The sequence below is a fragment of the Grammomys surdaster genome, unplaced genomic scaffold, assembly GCF_004785775.1.
Source record: "Grammomys surdaster isolate TR1022 unplaced genomic scaffold, NIH_TR_1.0 65, whole genome shotgun sequence".
Classification (NCBI taxonomy): domain Eukaryota; kingdom Metazoa; phylum Chordata; class Mammalia; order Rodentia; family Muridae; genus Grammomys; species Grammomys surdaster.
This window is the reverse complement of record NW_021604567.1, coordinates 19967876-19994239: the sequence shown is the minus strand read 5'-3', so window position 1 is coordinate 19994239 and position 26364 is coordinate 19967876. Positions and strand designations below refer to the sequence as shown.

General features: G+C 41.1%; 1 protein-coding gene across 2 annotated transcripts in view; it reads right to left on the bottom strand.

Moving 5' to 3' along the window:
• The window catches only part of Pcca (propionyl-CoA carboxylase subunit alpha), a 308071-nt gene that overhangs the window by 43565 nt on the left and 238142 nt on the right, over positions 1-26364 (bottom strand). Inside the window, exon 22 of one of the 2 annotated variants that reach the window (XM_028771113.1) lies at positions 5434-5516. The exons of the other annotated variant lie outside the window; for it this stretch is intronic. Within the exon in view, the coding sequence (XP_028626946.1) occupies positions 5499-5516 (18 nt within the window). The 3' untranslated portion in view covers positions 5434-5498. Of the gene's footprint in view, positions 1-5433; positions 5517-26364 lie in introns of those variants that run through there. 2 annotated transcript variants of the gene reach the window in all.

Here is a 26364-nt window from a genome sequence, read left to right as displayed (position 1 = left end):
ACAACCTTGAATGGTTTCCATAACTTCAATTCAAATTGGGCACATGACTAGAATCCTAAGTAAGAGGCAGAGGCTGGAGGACTGCAGCAAGGTCAAGACTAGCCAGGACTATATAGCAAGGCCCTGTCTCAAGCAACTATAAACCCATACACAAATTACCCCACAAGTCAAAAAAGACCCCTAGGTCTTTTAAAGCATTGGAAACTAAGCTGGGCAGTGGTAGCACATGCCTTTAGTGCCAATACTTGGGAGGCAGAGGCAGCAGATCTCTAAGTTTGAGGCCAGCCTGATCTACAGAGCAAGTTCCAGGATAGCCAGGGATACACAAAGAAACCCTATCTAAACAAAACAAAACAAAACACCAATGAAAAATAGAATTATTAGCAATCATATGTGTGTGTGAGTGTGTGTGTATGTATGTATACATATCTATGTATGTATACATACACATTAATGCTAACTATTTTGATACCTACATTATTTGAAAAATTTTGGCATGGCTTTTTAATAATTCCAATTTTGAGGTATAAAAAGCATGGTTTAGTTGTTCTGATCGTGAAAGATCCCTGTTATCATCCACTATTGTGTTTTCTACAGCATTTTGAGCCTGTTTTGTGTAGGAGTGGGAATCTTTTTTTTCAAGCCACCAGATTTTTGACTGTCATTTCTGTTTTTAAGTCCTCCTTATCATTCTGATTCTTCCTAATCCTTCTGATAAAAAGACCCACAGGGCCCTGGAGGTGACTGAGCTGGCAGAGTACCTTGTACTAAGTCTGAGGAGATTCAGTGTCAGGCCCCACAAGGTGCATAAGAGAACTGACTGTCAACCCATCCTCTGACCTATATTTTGACCTTCACACTGTCCCCAGGCAACACATATGCCTGCACTCACAAACAAAATAAATAACAATTGAAAAGTCCCATAACAGCATTCTCTACAGAATTTTGAGGCTAATATTGTCCACTAAATGGAAAGGATTTGGTAGCTGGGCATGGCAGCACAAGACTTTAATCCCAGTCCTCAGAAGGCAGAAGCAGGCAGATCTCTAGGAGCTTGAGGCCAGCCCCGTCTACATAGTGAGTTCCAAGCAAGCCAGGACTATGTAGCAAAACCTAGTCTCATAAAAAGAAGAATTGACTGTTTAAAGAAAAGATGAAAGGATTCTGTGGCCAAAACAACTTAGAGAAGAGATTTCTACATTCTCTTTCAGAAATTCAAATAAGACACTGACTTAGTAAAGACTGGGAAGTGGAAAAAGAAAAAAAATTATTACTTCAGTCAACCTACTACTTATGTAAATTTATGTAAGATACAGTGTTTCTTTTTAAGTGAGTTCCTATTAGGGAAAAATGCCACATTAATTGCACCGACAGTAATTCTTAGAATTGTGTGCAAATTTACAGCCAGTAGAGTTAAAGTTGTAAACCTGGGGTACCCCATTCAGTGACTCTGTTTTCCCTTTTATAACAGGATTTGATACAGATAACTCCCCACCCCCAAAACCAAACCTCTATGTTGTGCTATCTCCAATCTGGAGGTCTAGTCAATTAAAGCAACATAAGTTACTCCTTTGGGCTCTTGACTGGTGATTACTAGCTCTGCAAAGTTACATCCTCATGCCCTTAATTGCTTCTACCACACAGGTAAGTTATCAGCATTGCTGAGGCTTCTACCTTACTTTGATTGCTTTTCTCATTTGTGAATGTTTTCTATTTCAGATATTTTAGTCAATATAACTCATTTGTTTGATATGTTTATATATTTTTCTAGCATGTTATGAAATACATGCATAATGTCTGCCTATTACAAAAAGACCAGATGATCAACACGGGAGCATGAAGGATTTCCACTCTAAGTTTAGTATTGTATGTTCAGCATTCTGTGTGTGTGTTTATGTGCAGGATCCTATATATGTCACCCCAGCTTTAGTTTCATGTCACAATTCAGGTCCATATTGCATCCTTCCACAGTAATTTACTGATCACAATCTCAATGGCTTATAGATGTTGTTCCATTATATGGAACACCCCAGGTCCTTTATGAAAACCCTGCTCTCTGGGGACTAAATGGAAACACTGTGAAGAGTGTGCAGTCTTTTGCCACAATAGGCTTCTTCCCAGTATTTTCCATGTTCCTCTGAAAAGGCAGTATGTATATGTATGTAAGTAGTGCTTCCTACCTCTGCTATTAGCAGACTGGACTTGAGGGCAGCAAACCCTAGACTGTACAGTGATCCCTACATCTAGGTGAGAAAAGACAGAGCAGGACAATCAGAATGGATCTCTTGCAAGTGAAATAAACAAATAATTCCTTAAGAATTCTTAGCCTTGTAAGCACAGAAGGAAGGAGTACTAACTCTTATAACTCCTACCATGGGTTTTCTCTGTGGATTGGTTCCCCTAAAGGCCCTGACCTATGGAATATTTGAACTTTAGCAAACCTCCACTCAGACAGCCAGTCTATATGTGACTATGTCATCTCAGTTCAAATACAGCGTAGATCTCAGAAACCTTAACTAGAAATTTAGGAAGTATCCTGTCTTGCAACCAGAGCTGCCAAAGCAAGTTAGTGCAGTAAACACAAAAGATGGCAAAAAGTGCAAGAGAAAAAGATTGCTTTGCAGCCATTGCTTGAACAAAAGTGTCTAATGTGACAGACACATGGCACCAGGCCCCATGGCCTTACTGCTGTCAAGAAAGCCATGAGTGGCTGGTGTTTCCCTTCTGAACACACCATATCACTCACTTCCTTTCAGTCCTCACTCCCTCTGCTCCCACTATAAGACAGGAAAGAGAAAGGGAGGAGGAGAGGGAATAGAGGAGGGGGAGAATCTAGTGTGAAACTGAAATCATCTCAGGCCTGTATTTCCCAGAACAAACCTAGGTCTAATCAAAGAATGCATTAGATAGACAGGAAGGAGAAACGGTGCCACCAAGCATAAGTAAGCAGAGCACTGATACTGTGCCTCTCTGGAGGGCTCTCCACAGAATCACTTGGGAGCTGCCTCAGATGAATACAGCCCATGCATGAACAATTTCAGTGAAAGTCATTTCTCACTCCTGTCTGTGAATTTGGTACTATCTAGAAGTCTCCAGCAGTAAGAGTTACACCTTAAATTCTACATATGCAGATCAATCCACAGACAAGAAAGGGCAAGTTCCAACACTTCCAATGAGGTCTTTGTAACCCAGTCAGGCTTTCATCTCTGAGTACATTGTTTAGAAATTTAGAATGGCAATGCAGAAGTTATCACAATGCATCAAGACTGCAGGTACACTAGGTGAGTCTGTCTAGGCCTGGGTTGGTGAATTTAGTTTTCTATTTTGAGAGGCCACAGTCCCTATGTATACTGATTATAGCATCTGAGCATTTTCCTTAAGATGGGTCAGAGAGTAAAGTATTTCATGAGAACCTCAGTAAACTCCTGTCAAACAGTGTGGATTTGCTATTGACTTAAAATAGGGCCAGAGTTCTTGTAGCTTCAGCCTGAGGATCATAAACACAATGGCCACCTGAGACCACAGAGCCGGATATGAGCTACTTATAGTACTACTGAGCCAGGGAACAAGAATAGCAGGAAAACAGCCCATTTTCTTGTGGTGAGTGCCTTTGAAGTAAACTATTTCTTAAACATACTATGAAGTTCAAAACATAAGTCTTTGAAGGCAGGTCATCCTCCTCGGCACAGTGGCCACTGCTAATCAATTACTTCCTTTTCCTCTTGGATTTTTGTTTGTGAAACAAGCATTTGTGAAACTGAGACCCATACTGTTGTTCTTTATCTAGGAAACCCACTGGCACAAAGTGCTACAACATTGTGGGACTCGTGTCCCGAGATGGAAAAAGCAGCAGGGTAAAGACTGGCTCAGAGTTTCCCTACAATACAGGAGATGTGCATATCCCCAGCAGCTCTGTCTCAGTGTGGCACACCTTCACATCAGAGTGCTATGTAAAAAGAAATGAAATAGGGGCCGTGGAGATGCTTGGGGAATAGAATCTTGCTGTCAAGCATGGTGACCTGAGTGTGGATTCCCCGGGATGTACACAAAAATGTTGGTGTGGTAATGCCTGTAATTCCAGGGTCAGGGAGGTAGAGGCAGGAGAACCCATGGGCCTTGCTGGTTCAATACTAGTTTAGCCAATCAATAACTACCAGGTTAAGTGTGAGAGACCTTGTCTCAAAAAAATAAATGAATAAACAGAAGAGTGATGGAGGAACACTCACTTTGACTTCTGGCTTCTGCACAAGTATGTATCTGCATATGAATGTGCACGTGAGTACACACACACATGCACACACATATGCACACATACACACAATGAAAGAACATATCTTAAAATGTCAAACAATCAAGAATATATGTCTTCAATTTTTTTTAAATAAAAACAAAATTATCAGCTGGGCATGGTGGCCTACACCTTTAATCCTAGCACTTAGGAGGCAGAGGCAGGCAGCTCTCTGAGTTTGAGGCCAGTCTTGTCTACAAAGTGAGTTCTAGGATAGCCAGGGCTACACAGAGAAACCCTGCTTTAATAAACAAAACAAAACAAAATTATCTACAACATTTTCCAATTCATGACTCAGGGCTAAGATTTCAGTTTCAGTTATCAGTTAATACTTCTCAATAAGATGCTGTGGATGGACCAATAACAGTTCAAAAGAGACCCTACAGGCTGATAGTTAATTCCTTCAAATTCATCATTAACTTCACAGTCTTTCTGTGGAAAATAGGCAATGAGAACTGAAGTCCCAGTGAGCCAGTTTTTGTGGTTAACATGTTAGGTATGATGGCAGACATCACTGCTGGCTGGAAGGCAGTCTAACAAAGAGTGTGCGGATAGAGCCAGAGCCTGGACAGACACATGGCTGAAGCTGTTTCAGTGTGGCCAGGAACGGCAGGAAGCTTCTTAAAATCTAGAAATACATCAAAGGCCTGATGCAGATTAAGTTCTACCCTCCCTCCCTTTTTCTCCTGAAAGGCTTCACTTTTGTTCCTAATATAGAGACTTAGATGGCGCTTCTTCAGATCATAAAGCAAGTTGTACTTTTAATGATAGACTAAAAATTACAAAAGTTATAAAAGTGTAAGATGCCTTTTTTACCCTGCTCTTTTGTTCTCCTCTCAGTGAATTCAAGAAAATATCAGTCTAGGCCAAATTTATCTCTTGCTAACAATGAAGATTATGGAGTAAGTCAAGTGAGATGGCAATACAAAGACAAATTTAGATGATTTGGCCATGTTTTAATTCCATTATTAGAAACATTAGGTAATACATGCAGTATCTGAATCTTCAACTTAATCGCTCAGCCCTTGGGGTGACAACACTCACTAGGAAGAAGCACTTGAGATCTAGTCCACTACAAGATAAATGTTGTTTAGAGCCATTTGGTTTCACTTCGGTTCTTCTGGAAATCATGCGCCTTTTCTCTTCAAACACCATCATACTCGCCTCAGCCAATATTCCAATTTGACTCAAGAAATGAATTGGGTTGTCTCTAGTAATCCCACAGAACCTGGTGAACAGAAAGGTCTGCATTGAAGAGAACCCTGGAAGTCATACACAGAAGCTTCATTCAGCTTGGCTCAAACAAGAGGCCCTCCTGAACCAGAAACAGGCTGACTTGTTAACTTACTAGAACTAAGAATAAACATCATGTAGGCTTTCTGATGGAATAAAAACAATTAGATTAAGGAACTTTCTATATTGGTTGTGACTGAGCCAGAAGCAGGCAGATAGAGGGGACATGGTTAACCTCTTTCATGCCATCTACAAAAGTGCTCCATCTGACTGAGCAGGTGAACCTGCCAATGGAGCTACTCCCCGAGTCCAGTAAGGCTCATTACATGAGGGACAAGGAAGCAAACTGAAATTTGGATTTGGATCTTATCTTGAGCAGGCCACATGTGGCAGTGCTCCTGGGATACTGGGCAGCAGCTGTGACAGTCAGGATGGGGAGATAAACTGCCTTTCTCCAACATGCTTGCTGTGTTGCTAAGGAAAATGTCTGGGACATAAGATGTGTTCAATGAGTTTTACACTGGGGATATTTATTTCAGAACTCTGGGACCTGGGAAACATCAAGGTCCCAAATAGCTAGTTCCTTCCTGGTTAGAAATGGAAGTGGGTAGAGTTGGGGAGGCTGTAGTATCTGCACTTCCATTAATTGTGGCTTCCTAATACCAGCTGCTATCTGGAAGAGTAGAGAATAGCAGGTCATCCAGGAGCCCCTGCCAGGGAAAAGAAAACTGTGGTCCTCCTGGAGTGCAGTTGTGGCCTCTAGCATAGTTCTCCTAGAAGGGAAGAACTCTTCTGAGCTGATCCTTAGTTCTTACTACATTTGTTAGGATTCATTGTCAGCATCTATGTGCCTTTTTTTCCTCCAGATCCGCAGTGAGTCCTTCTGCAGGAAGTCACCAGAGCACTTCTTTAGCTCATGGGACAGATTACCCATTTTAGAATTTCTATGCAGCTAGCTTTAGAGAATGGCCCATGGTGCCCATAACACCTTCCTGTGACAAACCAGTCAGTTTCTGCCAGCAATGAAAAGAACAACCATGTCATATCATAGTGGCAGAATTCATGGGACACACCAGAGGGAATGAAACATGCCCATCCTATCTCTGAGTATTTAGATGCTTCTCCATCAAGATAAGTGGCCAAAGCCCCACTGGCCCCTACTCTTCCAGAAAGCAACTGGTATTAGGAAGCCACAATTAATGGAAGGGCAGATACTACAGCCTCCCCAACTCTTCCCACTTCCACTTCTAACCAGGAAGGAACTAGCCATTTGGGACCTCCCAGGTTCCAGAGTTCTGTAATAAACTGCTCCTTGGAGAACACAAAACTATTTCCCATAGGACAAGACAGAACTAGATTGTTGAAAGACGAACAACTTCCTCGACCAAAGGAAAAAATTCCACAGGGAAATAAATATGAACTTCAGGACTGCATTCTTCTTTGGGGTAAAGAGCAGTTAGCAGCAGGCATCAGAACTAAGATGGTGTTGTAAATGAAGGCCAGCTTCCACTTGATTGTGTGCCTAGAGCCAGTGCCCTAGCTCACTTACAGCCCTTCCCTTCACTCCTCCAGCTGAGAATGAACCCTGGTCCTCCTGATCTCTTCCTAGAGGACAGGACTTGCCACATTTAGGGAGAGAGGGAGGGGGGTGAGAAAAATAGGCTGAAGAATGGTCAGGGTTGAAGGGGTGAAGGATGACCACATGGCTAAAGGCCATTCATTTCACCTCTTTCTAATTTTGTTATAATTCTCATGAAAGCCTTAATTCTAAAACTTCTCATTCTACAAGGAATGGCATGGTTATTTTAGGGGCTATCTTTACTACTACTGTCTAGATAAATAGAATAACTATCTACTTAAAGGTTTTTCTTCTCCTGATGGTAAGACCCTGTTGCTGATGCTATCATATATATTGGTCATGGGGACATGGAGAAGTTCAGCTGATGGAAGCCAGAAAGCTTCCTCCCTTTTAGGTCAATTGACCTCAAAGTACTATGCAAGTCATCAACGATCTTACATAGCTGTAAGCCCTTAGAGCTACAGTAACAACCAGGATGGCAAGATAGACTTATGGGTGCAATAGTAACACAAATATTATAAGGGTAACCAACATCCTTCTGCTTAGATTTAATGTTTGTTCCACAAGAGGAAATGAATGCCAGCTACTGAAAACCTGGCAAAGAGCCAGGGAGCTCATAAGCCTCACTCATGGGCTAAACTATGACTACTATTTTGCTAAGTGGACCCTAATTGTTATCTAAATTTATATCTCTATGTTTATACTTTTGTGCAGCTCTCAGACATCATCAGAGAAGGTTCTTTGTGCAATGATCAGTAGTTAAACAGAAACCCTAACTATTCAAGGTTCATAGAATAAGTATCCATGGAGTACTCCCCAATAAATGAGACATCTGTACCAGATCCTTTCCCTAAGGGATGGAGACCATTGTGGAAGATGGGGAAGAATGGAAGTAAGGGTCAGAGATAGAGAGAACCTGAGAAAAACTACCTTTTGGACAAGAGAGGACCACTATACTCATGAATTCACAACAGCCATTGTTACTGGCACATGACCTGCACAAGATCAAGCCAGTCTATATTCTGTTATGGAATTGGGTAGGGACTCACAAGTGCCTACCCCTAGCTGAGTCTATGGACAAATGATGTCTTCAGGAGGAGGAAGAGCAAGTTTTCTTTAGGGTGTGGTCCCTGGTAGACTGACCATGCTCCAGTAGGTGACTCCACACTTAGGATTATGGGGAGGACAAACTGGACTTGGTAGGTTAAAAACAAATGAACAGAGCATATGAAAATTGGAGAGTATAGAGTACAACTGAGAGGAATTAGTGGGAAGTATCTATGTATATATGAAGTTCTCCACGAATAAAAGATATATATATATATATATATATATATATAATTAGTTATATATTTTATATATGTACATACTTGCTTTAAATATGTATATATACTTTATGTACATGAGTACACTGTAGCTGTCTTCAGACATACCAGAAGAGGGCATTGGATTCCATTACAGATGGTTGTGAGCCACCCCACGTGGTTGCTGGGAATTGAACTCAGGACCTCTGGAAGAACAATCATGTCTCCATTTGTGTTAAGAGTGATCTTAACACATATTGTATTATGACTTAATTGTCCCATTATTTACTCCTGACACTCTTGCCTGAGCCTCTCAAATGGATTACAATCAATTAGAAGTGAGGGTATAGCTGGTTAATCTCACACAAGACTCTTAGATAGGTGGTTTGTGGGAAAGGATAAGAACCATGGCTCAACAACAAGAACAACAAAACAAACAAACAACCGTCTATCCAGAGCATCAGCACAGGCAGTTCCAAGTCCTATCCTGCCTGCCCTTCTTTATCTAATTAGCAAATTTACTTACTGTCTTCTCCTCACTAGTAGTCAGAACTTAACATGGGTACCACTTCCTGGGATACATATCACAACTTTCACAAGTGGGTAACCCTCCTTATGCCCCACACAGAGGTTTCCTTAGTACCTGGCCAGTTCTGAGTGTTACTGAGTGGTTTTGGCTAATGTCGCTTTTACCTACCACAGTGAGGGAGACCAGAAAGCTTTAACAAACTCTTTTATGTTTCCAGAATTGTTGCAATAACTGGGGGAAAAAGTGCAATATGAAAGAAATCCCTAGTAGATGAACATATACTGAGAACTGGACACTGAGAAAGCAACTTTGTCAGAGAAAGCTGCTCCTCTACCAGGAAGAGGAAAGTGACTAGCTTTGCTGTTGAGTTTTGTAGCTACTCAAAACAATAATAATACTTCATAACTATTAGGAACTGGTAACAGTGCCATGCCATATTGTGCAGTATTAATTCATTCTATCATGGATGCAGGGGTAGAGAGACCCTCACTTCTACCAAAGCTACAGTCAGAGGAAACAGCACCAAGATTTCTGAACCTGCAATCTCTTGGGCCATAACCAGTGGGTACAAATGGGAACCAGAAAGGATCTGGGGTGAGATCCACATCAGGGGCATGCCTCTTGGCATACAGAGAGAAGCTGTATTTCCTTGTCCCCAATCTCTGCCCATTTTAGTGCCAGGTGACTCAAGTATGAGGATTGATGAACAGAGGGCCCCACTGAAGGAAGAAATTGAGCAATGTGGCTCGAAGGTGCTCTGCTAGAATGTGATCTTCTAAAATCTACCTACAGATCTGCTACAAGTATCATACATCTCCCACAACCCTCAACATATAGCCCCTAAAATGACACACAAACACACTAGAGAAAGAGTCCTGAATCACCTAGATAAACACAGCTATGGGTTGCTAACATTCTGTTGCAAATGTTGCAGCTATTTCACATGGCATGGAGAATTAGAGCTTATACAATATACAGGAACTCAAAAAGAAAACAGAGAACAGACTTTGGGGAATATCTTCTTGCTCACTGAATTTCAAACAGGCACAAGAGATTCTCTAGCTCTAAAGTAGGCGCCCTCAGGAAATACCTTAGGCAAGGAAGGGAAATCAGATGTTACTCTTGGGATGAAAGGCACCTCTACAATGTTGGTCAGAGCTTTTGAGTGACTGACTGTGTAATGCAGGAACAGTATTTAAGTGTTATGCACGAAAACCCCATTCATTTTCACTGTAGTTGCAAGGTAGGGGGAACCATTACCAAGAGACAGCAGGGTAGAGTAGAGGCTGGTATCTGCCTGTCTGTAAAGTGGGTGCCCTGAAGCTTTACCCTGCAAACTACCTTCTATATACAAACAGGCAATACACTGTTAAAATAATGATGGTATGATTCCAAAAGGAAATCAAGAAAGATATTGACAAAATAAAAGGGGTAGAAAGAAAGTGACAAGCTTCAGAATCCGAAGTCCTTATCCTACTTCCTCATCCACCCTGTCAGCCCCACCACAGCTGCATTGCAACTTTGAGTTTTGCAAAGACTGAAGAAAAGTGAAGCTGTGTGGATGTGAACTTGTATTTGTACTGTGTACCCCAGCTGGATACCAAGGGTACTTGTTTAGTGATTCAGATTTCTGTGTTGTTAAAACTGGTTCATTTAACCAGCATCTAGACTATCTTTTCACACATAAGAGGTACCCATCAAATACTCAACGAATGACTGAATGGCTAAGTGGATCGCAGATGCCATGGCTGTGCAAGGAACAGCAGTGGGTAGACAGGATTGTGCTTGCCCTCTCCTGCTAATTTTGAGCTAGTGTCTCAGAAAAATACTTAACATGCTTTTCCTTCTTCACAGTATTAGTGCTAATTAAATACAGTGTCAGCTATTATATCCTTCACAAGCACATGTGGGAGGTCTCTAGTGCAGGAGATATCTAAGTGATGAGCGAAATAAAGCCCTGCTATGTGAAGCACTGACAGAGGCGGGCAGTGCCTGACTTCCAAGGCAAAACAACAGTTCACAGACAAGAGGGAGCTGCCAGAAATGTATTAGTTGACTTAAACCTCAAAATGTTTATAAGATTCCTATTTGTAAAAATACATGAACATCATTAAGTCACTCCAGTCACTCTGTTCCTTATTCTTCCTGCCTCTCTTTGTATAAAGAACAGCTTTCCATATAACATACGTTATTATTAAGAAGGTAGGAATGGGGAAATGAAAGGTATTACTTGCACAACATAAAACATTTTGAGAAAGGAAGAGAAACAAAGTAGAAAATATATCTCCATTTAAAAGTCATGTTGTTTGCTGTTTTGTGAGAGTTAAATTAGTTCTAAAATAAGAAACAGGACAAGATGGCTCAGCAGGTAAAGGTGCTAACTGCCAAGTCTGAAAACCTGAGTTATCCTTAGAACCAACATAATGTACAGTGAGCATGATCTTCCACCAGTCCCCTGTCTTCCAAAAAGGCACCATGTTGAGAGCATGAGCAAACACACACACACACACACACACGTAATAAAGAAAAATAAAATGCTATACATTGTTGGGATACCTCTGGATTAATTACAACTTCAAAGGAACAAAGGGGAACCCTGACACAGATAATATTTAAAAATAAGTTCTTTTGTCAGAATACCAAGATGGCTGTAATAAAAGACAGATAATACAAGGCTAGGTGAGGATGTGGAAAGATTTGCTTTGTTTTCCCTATGTAGCCTAAAAGAACTGACTCACTCATATATTCAGGATACAAGACAGTGTGGCTACTTTAGAGAACAGTCTAGAAATATCACGCAAGTTCACACAGATACTGTATGATCTGGAAATTACATCAAAGTATAGACCCAGGAAAAGTAAAAATTGAACTATCAATGTCCAGAATAACCCTTCTCCCTGATCTAAAATAAATAAATAGATAGATAGAAAAATAAATAAATAAATAAATAGAACAGAAACTTGTTATAACATGGAAAAATTCATCCATACGCTATCACAAAGCACATGATTCCATTTCTATGAAATGTATAGAATACAAACACACAGAGAAAGAAAAATGGCTGCCTTGGGCTTAAAGGGCTGGCGAGATGGGATGATGACTACTGGGTATAGCCTTCCTTTGTAGGTGACTAAGATGCCTTAAAATTGATTATAGTGGAAGTGCAGAGCTCAACAAACATTTAAAACTAGTGACCTGCATACTTCAAATAAAATCATATTTCATTAAAATCTTGTAAAAATTATTTACAGGCATGCATTTCACAGTCCTCTGTAAGTGAAGCATATGAAATAATCTGACTGCAGGCAAAGAGTAAACAGAACACCAAGAGAGCACAGTGCCTTGTGAGATGTCCACAAGGACAGCAGCCAGCTCAGCAGTGCTACCAAGGGAGCTGCTTTGAAGCACTCAAGCTTATAGTATGGACCAAGACTGATGTCGGCTGTGCTAGCTAAAGAGCCAGTCTTGGTGGTATATTCTTGTAATCTCTGTAGATTGGAAACACCCACAGGAGGCCTGCCTTGACTTTAAGTCTGGGCTGGTCTGCATAGGAGCTTGTGGCTGGCATGCTTGAGGCTCTGGTTTCAATCCCTGGCACCAAACAAAACAAAACGAAAACTCAAATAAAAACAAAATAAAAACCCACTCCTTATATACATAAAGAAAAATGGGTCTGCAACTTGCAAATTCCACTTAAAAGTCAAATGGATTTATTTGCATTTGAGATTGGTGAACAAAGAAGATTTACTTTATAACACTTTTGACCTATTTTAGACATTATTTATTAAATATTTATTAAAATGCTTAAGCTTGAAATAGTACCAGAGGCACCAGAGAGAAAACAAATAAGAGCAATTCAATTCTATACCTTCTGCTCAATAAAACTTGCTTCTCCATGGCAGGCGGTACCGAGAACTCTACCCAGGGGGTTAATCAAAATTTCCTTAGAATAATTGAAAAGCATCTGCATTTTTTCCCCAGAAACCACAAAAAAGTCACTGTAAGCAGAACATATAATCTTGATTATTAGTGCTGAGCCTGGAGCAACACAATGTGTGTCCCCAGAAATTAAGTTACAGGACTCGATGGCATTGTGGGAAGTCGGTGATGCCTCCCCTAATGAGACAGAAGAGCTGAGGAAATAGAGAGAGAGAGACAAGGGTGCTAATCAGTTGCATATGTGATGCTTTGCTACTGTCTGGAGCCAACTGCTTATTGTGCTTGATGCAATCACTCTCGGGGTAGGATGGTGCTGAGAGAGACCTCAGAGGTCACCGACCCCAACCTTTAATTTTACAACAAAGAAAACTGAGGGTTAGGAGGTCACACTCCAGTTTAAAGCATTACTAGGACTAGAAACGAACTCTTTCAGGGCTCTGCTGTTCTCATGAGATATCCGCCCCCACCCCTGCCTCTCTGAGTCTGTGTGCTTCAGAGGATGTTACCCTAAGACATGAGAAGTTACAAGTTTTGAGGGTTACACCAGTAAAACTCAGCATATAATGGCTGCACTACCTGTGAAAGCACATGACCAGAGAACTAGGGTTCTGGGAAGTACAGGTCTGCAGCTATGGTTCAGGTTGTTAAAGCCTAATCTCTTCTAAGAGTAATTCTGCAAGTAGAGGATGCAAAGCCAGGCTGACCAAGGGACAGTAAACAGAGGGTGCAGAGTGGACACTCGGGACCCTTTCAGCAGGTTAAGAAGCAGTTCACCAGGTTTTGGCATGGCACAGGTACACTGTGGCAACTTTGCTCTGACTGCCGTCTAGATGAGGCTGGTGCAAAGACTGCGCTAAAGAGCTTCTGGAGGGCAGACTTAAAAGATTTGGTCTCTGGGAAAAATATGCCTCACCTCAAATTAATAAAAGCACCAGCCTGTGAGTTATAGGTTAGTTCTCATTACTTGCTGTTTCCCTGTACATGTATGCATGCATGCATACATACATATATACACACACACATATACATACATACATATATATGGAGATTTGTTTTATTTTTAGTTGTGTGCAGGTATATACACATGAGTGCAGCTGCTCATGAGTGTCTGCTAGGAGCTGTAATCACAGGTGGTTGTGAATGCCCAACACAGGAACTGTACTTGGATACTCTGGATACTCAACAAGAACAGTACACACTCTTAACCACTCTGCCGTCTCTTCAGACCCCATGTAGCTTTACTTTCTAGACCTTATAATGGTTTAACATTTGAAGGAGGCACTAGCCCACTCAAGACTCACTGCCTTACCCATAGTGAGTTAATTCCTAAAAGTAAAGAACTTAATTGTGAATAAACCAAGCATCTCTGTTTTTAACTCTGATACCATACCAATTATTTTCCCCTTCCCTAACACTATTTAGGACTAGGTACTAGGCAACTAGAGACCATCTTCTAAACCTACATTATTTTGATCAGGAAATCCTACCTACCCCACCCACATGCCTTGTTCTTTCCCAGAGGTCCCCACAGAGCTGCTGCCCATGCCTCATGGCTCCTTTTGCATTGCAACCCCACAGCCCCAGGCTTTCCCTGTGGGCCTGCATGGTATGGCTGTTCCCTTTGATGGGAAGTAACATTCTTCTTTTATGGGCAGTAACCTCAGTCACCTCCATAAATCAGAATTCACAAGTACAATGTGGTGTGTAGTCAGCTTCCAAGGGCTACTTTGCAGACTAGATGGTAGCAAGACACCAGGTGGTATCCAGGCCCACAGGCCCAGTGCTACTAGTACCTCTGTGAAAGCCTGCTATGAGTTGCAAGGCCTGCAGTGCTGACTGGGACTCAGATAGTGCTACTGCTGGCTGTGCACAGAGCACATGGTGTGTGCTCACACCGGTTTGTACTAAGAAACTGGTAGATTGACACCATAGTATTCAATGGATCTTTCCCTACTAATTACCAAATATTAACAGAGAAAACTCAATAGATGGCAATCTTGAACTGGGAAAAGTTGTTAGCTTTAGATTTTTAGAACTCTACTTTTAATAGTGGTTCTCAAATGCTTTAACCCTTCTTCTAGCCCATCACCAACCAGACACAGTGGAAAAGAAAGGTTATTAGGATGTGGGGGAAGTGGGCCTGTTAGGAATTGTTCTTTGGAGCAAACCCCATCTAAATCAGCAGTTCAGTTCACAGAACTTAACAGCCGCAGTTCGATCTACTCCCAAATATTTCACGAATATACCAGCAGTCCAATTCAGTAGTGTTGGGATAACAAACATGAATCAGCAGCAGTGGCATGACCTAGCAGAAACAGCCATGCCTTAGCCAAATTGTCATGAGTCAGTAGGAGTGACCAAGACCACCAGGGATGCCAAGAGAAGTTCTCTGCCATGCTTCTCTCAATGAGTTGAAGATCAGCAAAGATGTGAGACCAAAAAGCATTGCAAAACTAGCTACACAAGCCACCCTCCATCACTGTCTGTTTAGCCTTATACTCACTCCCTCCAAACATCTCATGTCCTCCATGGGTCTTGCCTCAGCAAGTGAGTCTTAGCGAAACTCCATGTGAATCTGTATCAGCTGACATCATTCTGCCAATCAGCCCAAGTTGCAGAAGCAGCAAGAAGCTGCTAGAATACCACCAGAAGTTTTTGGTGAATTTCTGTCTATGGAGTCATGACAAACAGAGCTCAGCTATGCAGTGTAAGGCGCAACAATACACGTGTGTCATTAGCAAAGAATCCTTCGACACACGCTCTTTCATGTGCTTGCTTTAGCAAAACGTTCTTTAACCTGTGTCCACTTCAGAAAATACTCCTTCACGTGTTTGCCCCAGGAAACCACCATCTGGTACAACTGAATTTCCAAAGAAACTGTACGTTTCCACTTCAAAAAGTCATTTTTTGAAATAAAAGTTAGATATAACCACAAATAGGAAAATCAATATCCTTTGGATCAAATGGCCAGTGACCAAGAAATACATGGCATTTATTAAAAAAAAAAAAAAACCTTTGGTCATAATTCTGTGCAAATGTAAAGGTACACATGAAGAATCATCAAATATTCAGATAATAGGAAAATGCTATATCCGGCAAATGATCTGAAATTAGATAAACTATAGAATGTATGCAGAGGGACGAGCTGCACCATGGCCCAAGGGCAACCATGAGCAAGTTTTCAGTCACGACTTTATGAAGGTTAGCAATATGGTCACAGAGCTTCTTCCACTTCACAATATTGGTAAAAGTGCTAACACATTTAGGAAAAGGAGACTTGGAATTTTAAATCTGGACCTTTGCGGGTAAGGGTGCTCAGCAGTAGTGGCACACAGCTCTAGTGAGCCATGAGCAGAAGGGGACACCATCAGCCCAATACACTGCCAGTGCTTCTCAGCACAGGACAGTGGACGATGTTGCTAAGGTCTGTTGTCAAAATGCGAACTTTATTAACTGTATTTTTTGGCATATGAGAGTTTTATCTTATCATGATCTTTAGTGAATTAAAAAAAAAAACTTTATCCTGTCTATGATCACTGTCTGGGATAGGACTCTCAATCGCACACTACTAATATTTGAGGTTGAGTGACCCTGCTGTGTTAGGCTGGCTTGTGTAGTGTAGGGTTCTTAGTAGCATGCTGGCCTGTTCGGGTAGCAGCCCACCACTGAAGTCAGCCAAAATGTCTCTACACAACCCCACATGTGCCCCAAAGAACAGAACCACTACTCTGGAGTACTCTATTACTACTTCTGATATTGTAACAACTGCTAGGCTCAAAATGTGGTTAAATAGATAAGAGAATAAGGAAATGGGGTTAAATAGTAAGAACAAGGAATCTCTCAAAGCACATTTAAATGTGTGTCACATATGAATCACTTTGAATGTTGTTAGCTAGGGTTTTCTCTTTCTCCTATTATCTGATTGTCTATCAGTCTATCATCTATCTTCATCTTTCATCTATTATCTATCATCTATATAATCTATATATCAACTATCTAGCTATCATCTATCAATATATCATATACATATCTATCTAGCTATCACCTATCTATCTACTGATACATATCTATAACCTATCAGTCTATTGTCTGTTATCTATCAGTCTACCATCTGTCATCTATCATCTATTTATCAATCTATCATCCATCTACCATTTATTAACTGTCAATCATCTATCTATCTATCTATCTATCTATCTGGGGGACAATACTGGGGCTTGAACCTAGAGCCTTGCATATGCTGGTTAAACACTCTACTATTAAGCTACATCACCCTTTTCTACTTTCTATTCATTTTTTAAGTTTTTTCTGTCATGTATTACATCTTGACTGCAGTTTCCACTCCCCCCACTCCTCTTAGTCCTCCAGATCCAATCCTCTTCTGTTTCTCTCTAAAAAAAAAAAAAAAGAGCAGGCCTTCCAGGGATTCAACTGAACATAGAATAACAAGTTACAATATGACTAGAACAAACCCTCATAATCAAGTCTGGACTGGACAAGGTAACTCAGTAAGAGGAAAAGGGTCTCAAGCACAGACAAAAGAGCCCATACTCACTGTTAGGAATCCTATAGGAACATCAAGCTAACAATCATAACACATATGGAAAGACCCTAGCTCAGCCCCATACTGGGTCTGTGTTTGTAACTTTAGACTCTGTGAGCCCCCATGATTCCAACTTAGTTGATTCTGTGGGCTATGTTCTCATGATGTCCTTGACTCTGATGGCTCCTATAATCCTTCCTCCCCCTTTTCTTCAGGATTCCCAGAGTTCTACCAACTGTTTGGCTGTGGGTCTCCCCATCTGTTCTCATCAGTTGCTGGATGACACCCCTCTAATGACTGTTGGCCTAGACACAATCTACGGGTATAGCAGAATATCAGTAAGAATCATTTCATTGCTTTTTCCTCCTAGTCATTGGTTCTTTCCTGGGTCCCTGGCCATCCAGGCAGTGTCAGGCATGGATTCCCTCTCATGGCATGGTCCTCAAGTTGGACCAGTCATTGGTTATCTACTTTGTATTTTAATACAAGGTATAAGTTGCCCACGTAGCCTTGACCTTGAGATCTGCCTGCTTTTGGTCTCTGACTAGACAGAATTATAGGCCTGCATTCCCAGGCTCCATTTGGTTAAGGCTTTCTTATGTTCTAATTTAGATCAAACTGCATGTTTAATCTAGTTTTCTGTCTGTATCAGTTACTTGGGGGAAAAAAAGTATTACCTTATGGGAAAAAACCCTCCCACCAAATACAAAAGCAGCTGACTGTGGAAGCAGGGAAATGGGGGCCTTTGGAAGCATGAGACATCAGATCTCAAAAGTCAACCCCACAAGGGTTAAGAGTTCCTCATCTGGCATTCAGGCATCACAAGCAGAGCCAAAGGGCCACTAGCAGATGGGAACCCCAAGCCCCAGATGCCTGGTACTAGGGCCGAAATCGACTGGGTTGGCTGGGTTGGCACTTCAGCTGTCCTCCCAATACAAACAACCTGCCTGGTTTCTGCTGCCTTTGTCTTTTTTGTTTACATTACTACTTATGTGCATATGTGCATATCTGTGTATGCTTTGTATCCAGATGTCTGCAGAGGCCAGAAGAAGGTGTCAGATTCTCTAGAGCTGGACTTACACATGTTTGTAGGCACTGTATGAGAATTCTTTTGGAGTGTAGGGGACACAAAGGTTTTATGCTCACAAATAAGTACTAGGGGAACAAACATGTTTAACGCACAGGGTTGTTTTCAAAGGGAGAGATGTATAATCTGTTTTCCACCCAGAAGGCTAGGAGCAGGTGTGATTAATAGCCTATGACTTTTATACTATCTGTGTGGCAGAGACCATACTGGATCCTTCAACAGACCTTTATGATTGGTTTGTCAATCTATAGAATCCATCTTTACAGAAAATGTCAAGTGTACTTTACAGTTTCAATGTAGTCATACCTTAAGTTTTATTGTCCACATGGGATTGAGTTATTTATTTCATGTCTTCATTGAGTCTTTATTTCATAAAGAAATTTTACACCAAATTGTGCTGTGCTTAAAGATGCTGAAAACAAACTGCTGAGAGTCAGACTCCCAGAGTTTGTACCAACACTGGCTATTGAGTCATGCTGAACTGAATCGCCTTCTTGCCTCCCATGAACTGCTGCTTTGCTGGCCACAGTGGTCACCCTGCAAGTCAGAGCAGTAAGTACTCATAATCACTGAGCCCCATTTCTACAGGTTTCTAACAGGTATTATCTCACCTGCAGGAAGGAGTGAGAAGTTGCTTTTGAATACTCAACAGGAATTCATCAAGCTCCCTGCATCGACACACCCACACATTTTAAAGTTTGTTTTAATTGAATGGCTTAATCAGAAAGGGGGTGTGACAATCTTTTGGACGTGGTGAACTAAAAAATAATTGTTAGAATCTATATACCAGTTATTTCCCTTACCCCTAAATACAAGAGAGATTTCATTTCAAACAAGGTCACTTCTCTGGTGCCCTTGATGCCTAATAAGTAACTCGGTAATTAGCACTGGGACCCTAGGAATTACCTGAATTGTCTCTCCCAATTGAGAATATGCATCATTAAAAAATATGCTAGCCTGGGAAAGTTACTTCTCATGTACATGGGATGCTGACTACAATTTGACAGCTTGTTTGTCTCTTTGGGCATTCTGCCACAGTACAAGAGAGAAAAATCCCACAAAGTATTAAATACTGTACAGTTAAATAGTAGGTAAGAAAGATTGGAGGAGCCCCTCCCAGATGCTGTGTAAGGAGATGCTTGTAATGTACTCAGCTTCACCATGAGGACCACCAGACTTCTACTGAAAACCAAGTAAGGGCGGCTTCAGCCAAGGAACTGCTGCTCTAATTGTTCAGTACACAGTGCACAGTGATGGTTCATCTACATATTCAAATGTTAGCAAGGATCCAAACCACAGTTGAGCATCACACAAGCTAAGATTTACCCTAAATTCCACAAGTGTTGTCCATAGGAGATCTATAATAATAATATAGTATAAGGCAGATTAAAAGAAAGTAGCCCTTTCAAGTTTCCAACCAGCTAAAGGTTAAATATAATCCTAAGGTAAACCCATATCAGGCCAGGGTAGTTTGCCATTTTCTTTGCCTAAGACATATATTCACACGTCCACAATGAGAATCATACATTGGTACTTGGTAGACTTCAGACCACTGAGATTCTAGAGAATAACAGGAAAGAAATCCAAATCCCAACTGTTAAGCATCTCTATTGTTATTGGTTCTGAATCAGGTATGAAGTTACAGTGCCCTCAGTTTTTGTCCTTCAACCTAGGGACATTCTCTAGCAAAGGTCAGGGATGCTGCGGAGCATCTTACTGTACCAGGGCAGCCTATGACAACAGATAATCCACACAAGAGGACTAGAAATTCCTGCTTTAGAGAGAAAATGAAAGGGATCATTGTATATACCTGTAAGAAAGTAACTCAGAGTGAGACAGACTGTAGAATCACAGAAATTATAAACAAGATGATACAGAGATACAGTTGATGGCACTAGGGGCTTCCTTATGCTTTAAGTCCCATGTGCTCCTCCTTAGTTGCCAAAATAAAATAAAATAAAGTAAAATAAAATTTAAAAAAATAACATATACTTAGTCAAATTTTTGGACACACTGCTATTACAAAACATATTCCAGAATATCATTCACATGTTTGCCTCATTACACACTAGTACAATAAGCCAGTTTGGTATCTGCTTGCTCAACTTGGTATTAATTGTCAGAATATAATCTAAATTCTAGTCTTAGTATACATTTTCAAAGATGCATTTGTTATGTGTTGTGTGGAGGTAGTGTGTGTGTGAGTGTACACATGCCTGTACATCTACTTGAGTGTTTATCTCTGCACTACATGCATGTCATTACCCAAGGGGTCAGAAGAGAGAATTTAATCACTTTGAACATGAGTTACAGGCAGTTGAGCTGCCATGTGGGTGCTAGGAACTGAATTTAAGTCCTTTACAAAAACAACCAGTGGTCTTAACTGCTGAGCTGTTTCTCCAGCCCTGGTCTTATATTTTAAGTTGTTTTGTATGATATGAGACCTCTCCCTCTCAGCCTCTCTAGGAACTAAATGAAATGCAGATAAGAATCTGCATTTCAGCAGCCCTTCCAGGTGATTCTTATGCATGATAAGCCTGATACCCACTGACTCTGGTATGACTTCTAGAAGAAAAGTGCCATCATTCTGCATTACCATCAATGTAAGTTAAAGTACAAGAAGCAATTTATAGGCACAAAAGAGCAGCATTATGTAGTGATAAAGGCACAGTGAAGTGGAAATTTCTGGTATGTTTGGAAATTCAGTTGTGTCATGTCATGTTTTTCTAGAAACTGTCTTATAAGAGGATGTTTTGCTGAAGCAGACACATGAGAGGATGCTTTGCTGAGAACAGATACATGGTGTTTTTTGCGAAGCTGCCTGGAAAGGGGGCATGTGATGTTTTGGTGGAACAGACACTTGAGAGGACATATGATGTTTGGAAAGGGTATAAGTATAACCCAACAGACAGTGGACGCTGCTCTGGCCTTGCCACTCTTTGCTGGTCTTCGTTGGGCTTTGTTGATGCTGGTCTTCACTGATAATACTGTGGCATTGGTTCACCTTGCCTTCTTCGCTGATCATTTGCATAGAAAGACACACCAAAGAACTTCTCATGATATTCTGATGACTTCTTGCCACTTCTGCAGACTCCAGCCAATTGACAAAGCCTTGTGGTTTCTTCTGCATCTAACTGCTGTTGCTGATTTGTGAATAGTGTTTGCCAGTGGATCAAGCTACTGCTACTAATTTGTGTGAACCTGAGCTGCTAATATCCCGACAACAAAGACTGGAATTGTCCCAAAGAACTATTTCTAAACAGGTCCACATCCTCCTTTGCCTTCTTAGCCTTCCCATTACCTCCAGTGGGTGGTGGGCTAGAAGTCAGGTTAAGACATTTAGAAACCCTTATTAACGTAGGTTTCAAAAAATATAAGCCTGTGGCATAGAGACCTGAATGGCCTAAACTGACATCCCTTGAACATGAGGTCAATATCTCCAAGCACCATAACATGATCTGAAGCAAAAGAATGTTGGTTTTACCAGTGTATGCATCTCAAGCCTAGTGTTCACACACAGGCCATTGTCTTCTTTGGTGTGGAATTGTTCTTGATGACGTTTACTTTTCTTCAGGAAATAGATACTAAGCATCTCCCTGCCTCATGGTACATAAGTTTAAGTGTGTGTTTGAAGTTGAGGATAGATGATAGATAATATGTTTGCTGCATTAAGAGATCATGAACAAAAATTTGGCTTTGAAATAAAAAGTTCTTCATTCTGAATTTTTTTTATAGACTAAATCTTAAATTGTGAACTGAATTGTGATCATAATGTCAGGTGATGATGATAGGTCTGTAAGCAAATAAGGAAAAGAGGGGTGGAGATGTAAGTCAAAATAAACGAAACAGAAGTGGAAGCCTGGAATACAAACTGTGCCACTACATGCCAAGTCCCTGTGATTTTCCAGCATTTTACAAACAGTTTCTTATTCAACCATTGTACCTCCATAGAAGTGGGAAATCTTGCTGAAGAAGATCTTGCTGACAAGAAAACTGAGGACCTGAAAAGTTAAGCAATTTAATCAAGTACACAAACTAGCAGAAAGAATCCAAGATTCAAATACAGAAAGGCAAGCTCTGTGCACTACTCTTTCCACTCCTCCCTGTGTCAGCATTCACAGACAGCCTGGGACAGTTCATCCCTGTGTCAGTGTGCACAGACAGCCTGGGACAGTTCATCCCTGTGACAGTGTGCACAGACAGCCTGGGACAGTTCATCCCTGTGACACTGTGCACAGACAGCCTTGGGACAGCTCATGGACACTTCTGTGAACATAAGTTAGTGACTGTAAATGTTTTAAAATGGCAATATTCCAAAGCATATTTGCTTTGGTCACATGTTTCATGTTCCCTCTTCTAGCTACCCTTCCTTTCTGCGTGTGCCTGGTATGTGATATATTTGTGTATCGTACACTTATGTGACTACATAGGTGTGTATGCCTGTGAACATGCATGTGAAGTATATTTATGTATCGTGCATGTGTGTGACTATGAGGGTGTATGTGCCTGTGAATGTGCATTTGGAAAATCATGATGGGACATCAGGTGTCTTTATCTATCTCTGCCATATTTCCTTGAGACAAGGCTTCTCACTGAATCAGAAGCCCACCCTGTTGTCTAGACTAGCTGGCTACCAAGCTTTCAGGACATGCTTGTCTCTGCCTCCCAATGTTGGGATTAGAGGTACATGAAAGTCATGTCTAGCTTTTCACATGGGTACTGAGGATTCAAACTCAGACCTCATGCTTACAGAGTAAGCACTTTTACATACTGAACAATCTTCCCATCCCTGTGTTTGAGTTTTACAGCTAAATCTTGGGTGCTCTGTGACCTATTCATCTTATAAAATAAATGGTGCAAAATGAGCTGATATATGTAGAACAATTTTAAAGCCCTATAGCATCATGCACATTGTGGACATGAAGCTACTTATTAAAACTGATTTTATTCTAAGGATTTGAGCAGTTGGAAAATAGTCTCCTAAGATTCTTTGAAGTAAGCAGTTGCCCCAATAAGGATTAAGACACTATGGTATCATTAAACAGCCACATCTGATGTAATTCAATTATAATGTCATCACTTCATAAACAAACATAATATTGTAGAAGGCAAGTGCTTCCCTCTTAGGCTCTACTCTTAGCTTTGGATCTCACTTCATGCATGCTCACCCCCAGTTTTCTTCCTGATCTACACATCAGAGGTGTGTCCCTATGCCACCTCATATAGTCCATCTGCCTCTTTGATCTTTCAAACAAAGCATACTAAAAGTCCAACTTACTAGTTCTCTCTCAGCTTCTCTGTGTAGTGCTCTTCTGCCTCTAAACCAACAGGCAGATAACATTCAGACATTCCAGGGAGACAGCTACACTCCTCCTCCAAATCCTCTGTTCACTCTGCATAGTTCCCCTTCCCGCCACCAGTGCTAGCTGACCTGTTCTTCCTCAGATGCCTGGGACATCCATAACCTTTGGGGCTTAAACTTATTCCTTAGCCTACCTTTCCATCAGTTTTTAAAACTCTGCCTCTAATCCTTTGCAGATCTTGTTCCATTCTCTTTCTGAAATCCTTTTTCCACTTGCAAACCCGACTCATCCTTAGAGTGGTAGCCTAAGCTAGAGATGTATTCAGAGGTCATGTCTCTACTGCCTTTATCTGAGCTGTTTAGAACACTCCTCCTTCATATCATACTTGATAGTCGCCAGCTGCTTTAACTATGTATCTTTAGAGGACATCCAGCTTCCTGATAGCAGGGACAGCAGTTTCTTCCTTGAGTTGGCAAATATCTGTCACCTAATAGATGATCTATCTATTAACACTTCATCAAAATGTTGATGTCTAATAAGATACAAAACATGGCTTCTTTACTCCCATGTTTATTGATATTCAGCTAATAAATGACACAAGGATTCATTCTCTCTCTCTCTCTCTCTCTCTCTCTCTCTCTCTCTCTCTCTCTCTCTTTCTCTGTGTGTGTGTGTGTGTGTGTGTGTGTGTGTGTGTGTGTGTGCATGTGTATGTATGTGTATGTGTATGTGAGCAAGAGAGAGAGAAGAAGAGAGAAAGAGAGAGAACACATGCGGGAACCAGAGTACACCTTGGGTGTCATTCCTCAGGATGTATTCATCTTTTTGTTTGTTTGTTTTTTTGTTTTTTGAGACAGGGTTTCTCTGTGTAGCCCTGGCTGTCCTGGAACTCACTCTGTAGACCAGGCTGTCCTCGAACTCAGAAATCAGCCTGCCTCTGCCTCCCAAGTGCTGGGATTAAAGGTGTGTGCCACCACTGCCCGGCTCATCTTATTTTTTAAGATATCATCTCTCTATAAGCTGGCACTCACTAAGTAAACTCCAGGGATCTGCCTGTCTCTGCCTCCCAGGCACTGAGTTTACAAATGCATGACACTATGCCTGACTTTTTCTATGGATACAAATTTAGTTCCTCTACTGGCTAAGCCATCTCCCCAACTCTCTGGCTGGACTTTTTATATCAGATTTTCTATCAATAAGAAAAACAGTTAAGCCAAGTATAGTGGCACATGACTTTAATCCCAGCATTCAGGAGGCAGAGGCAGACAGATCTCTGTGAGTTTAAGGCCAGGTTGGTCTTCATACCAAGTTCTAGGACAGACAGGGCTATATAGTGAGAGTGTCGGGGGTGGGGGTGTTTGGTCCATACTATGCAGCTTCATCAATCTATGGACAGGCCACTTCAACAGCTACTGTACAATAACCACATCACATGTCTGTATTTATCTTCAGCCCCCATGCCATTTATTTATTTATTTATTTATTTATTTATTTATTTATTTATCTATTGCCTGTCTTACCTGCCCAAATGCTAAGATTAAAGGTTTATATCATTTGGCTGGTTCTAGCTAGCATGATACCTTAGGGCAGAGAGGAAGTCATCATCTAGTCTTCCCAACCACATATAGCATACAGGACATTATTTTTCTTAATTTGCTGATAATGCATCACACGCTATATATTAGTAATCAAGCTCTTTAAAAAGAACAGTGGCCAGGGCAGGGAAATAGCTTAGTGGGTAAAGGCTCTTGTGCATCGGCATAAATGCACTATGGCATGAGCACACAAGCACCATGACATACAATACCATCAGTAAATAAATGTTAATAAATAAAATGGTAAGTAAAAAAAAATACAGCACAACAATGTCAGAAGAATATACACTAAACTTGTGTTCCAAGTGTTCATTCTTACACTTGAGGTTGCTATTTATTACATAAACCACACCCTGCTGTAGAAACAATGTTTAAGACTAAGAGAACATTTAAAGTATATTTTGTACCCTCTCATCCACATTCTGGCTCAAACTTTGTACATTTGGGGAGAAATGAAGAATGGGATGCTATAAATTTACTTGTAATCTGAGTATTATAAAAATAAAACCATCTGAGAAACTGGAGCAACCTGCCACTAACTGCTCTGGGGACATCTTCTTTCTGATGCAAGATGGTAAAGGATCAGGGTGAAGAGTAAGACAGGCTGGCCTGGCAGGCTAGGAGGTGTGAGCCTGTATGTGTATGCATGTGTGTGCCTGCACGTGTGCATGCACATATGTATGTGCATGTATGTGTGTGCGTGCATGTGTGCATGCCCATGTGTGCTTGCGTGTGCCTGCACATGTGATCATGTGCATTCATACATGTGTGTGCACGTATATGTGCATGTGTGTGTGAGCGAGTGTGCACGCACACATGCATGGAAGCATATGTAAAAACCTGGAGAAGGCTCTGGCTTTTACTCCAGACACACTACCCTCACTCCCACCGTCTTTTTTCTCTGTCCAGGGAAAGTAGCCATCAGTGCTACTGATGAACAAGTCCCAGAGGGCAATCCGACTGG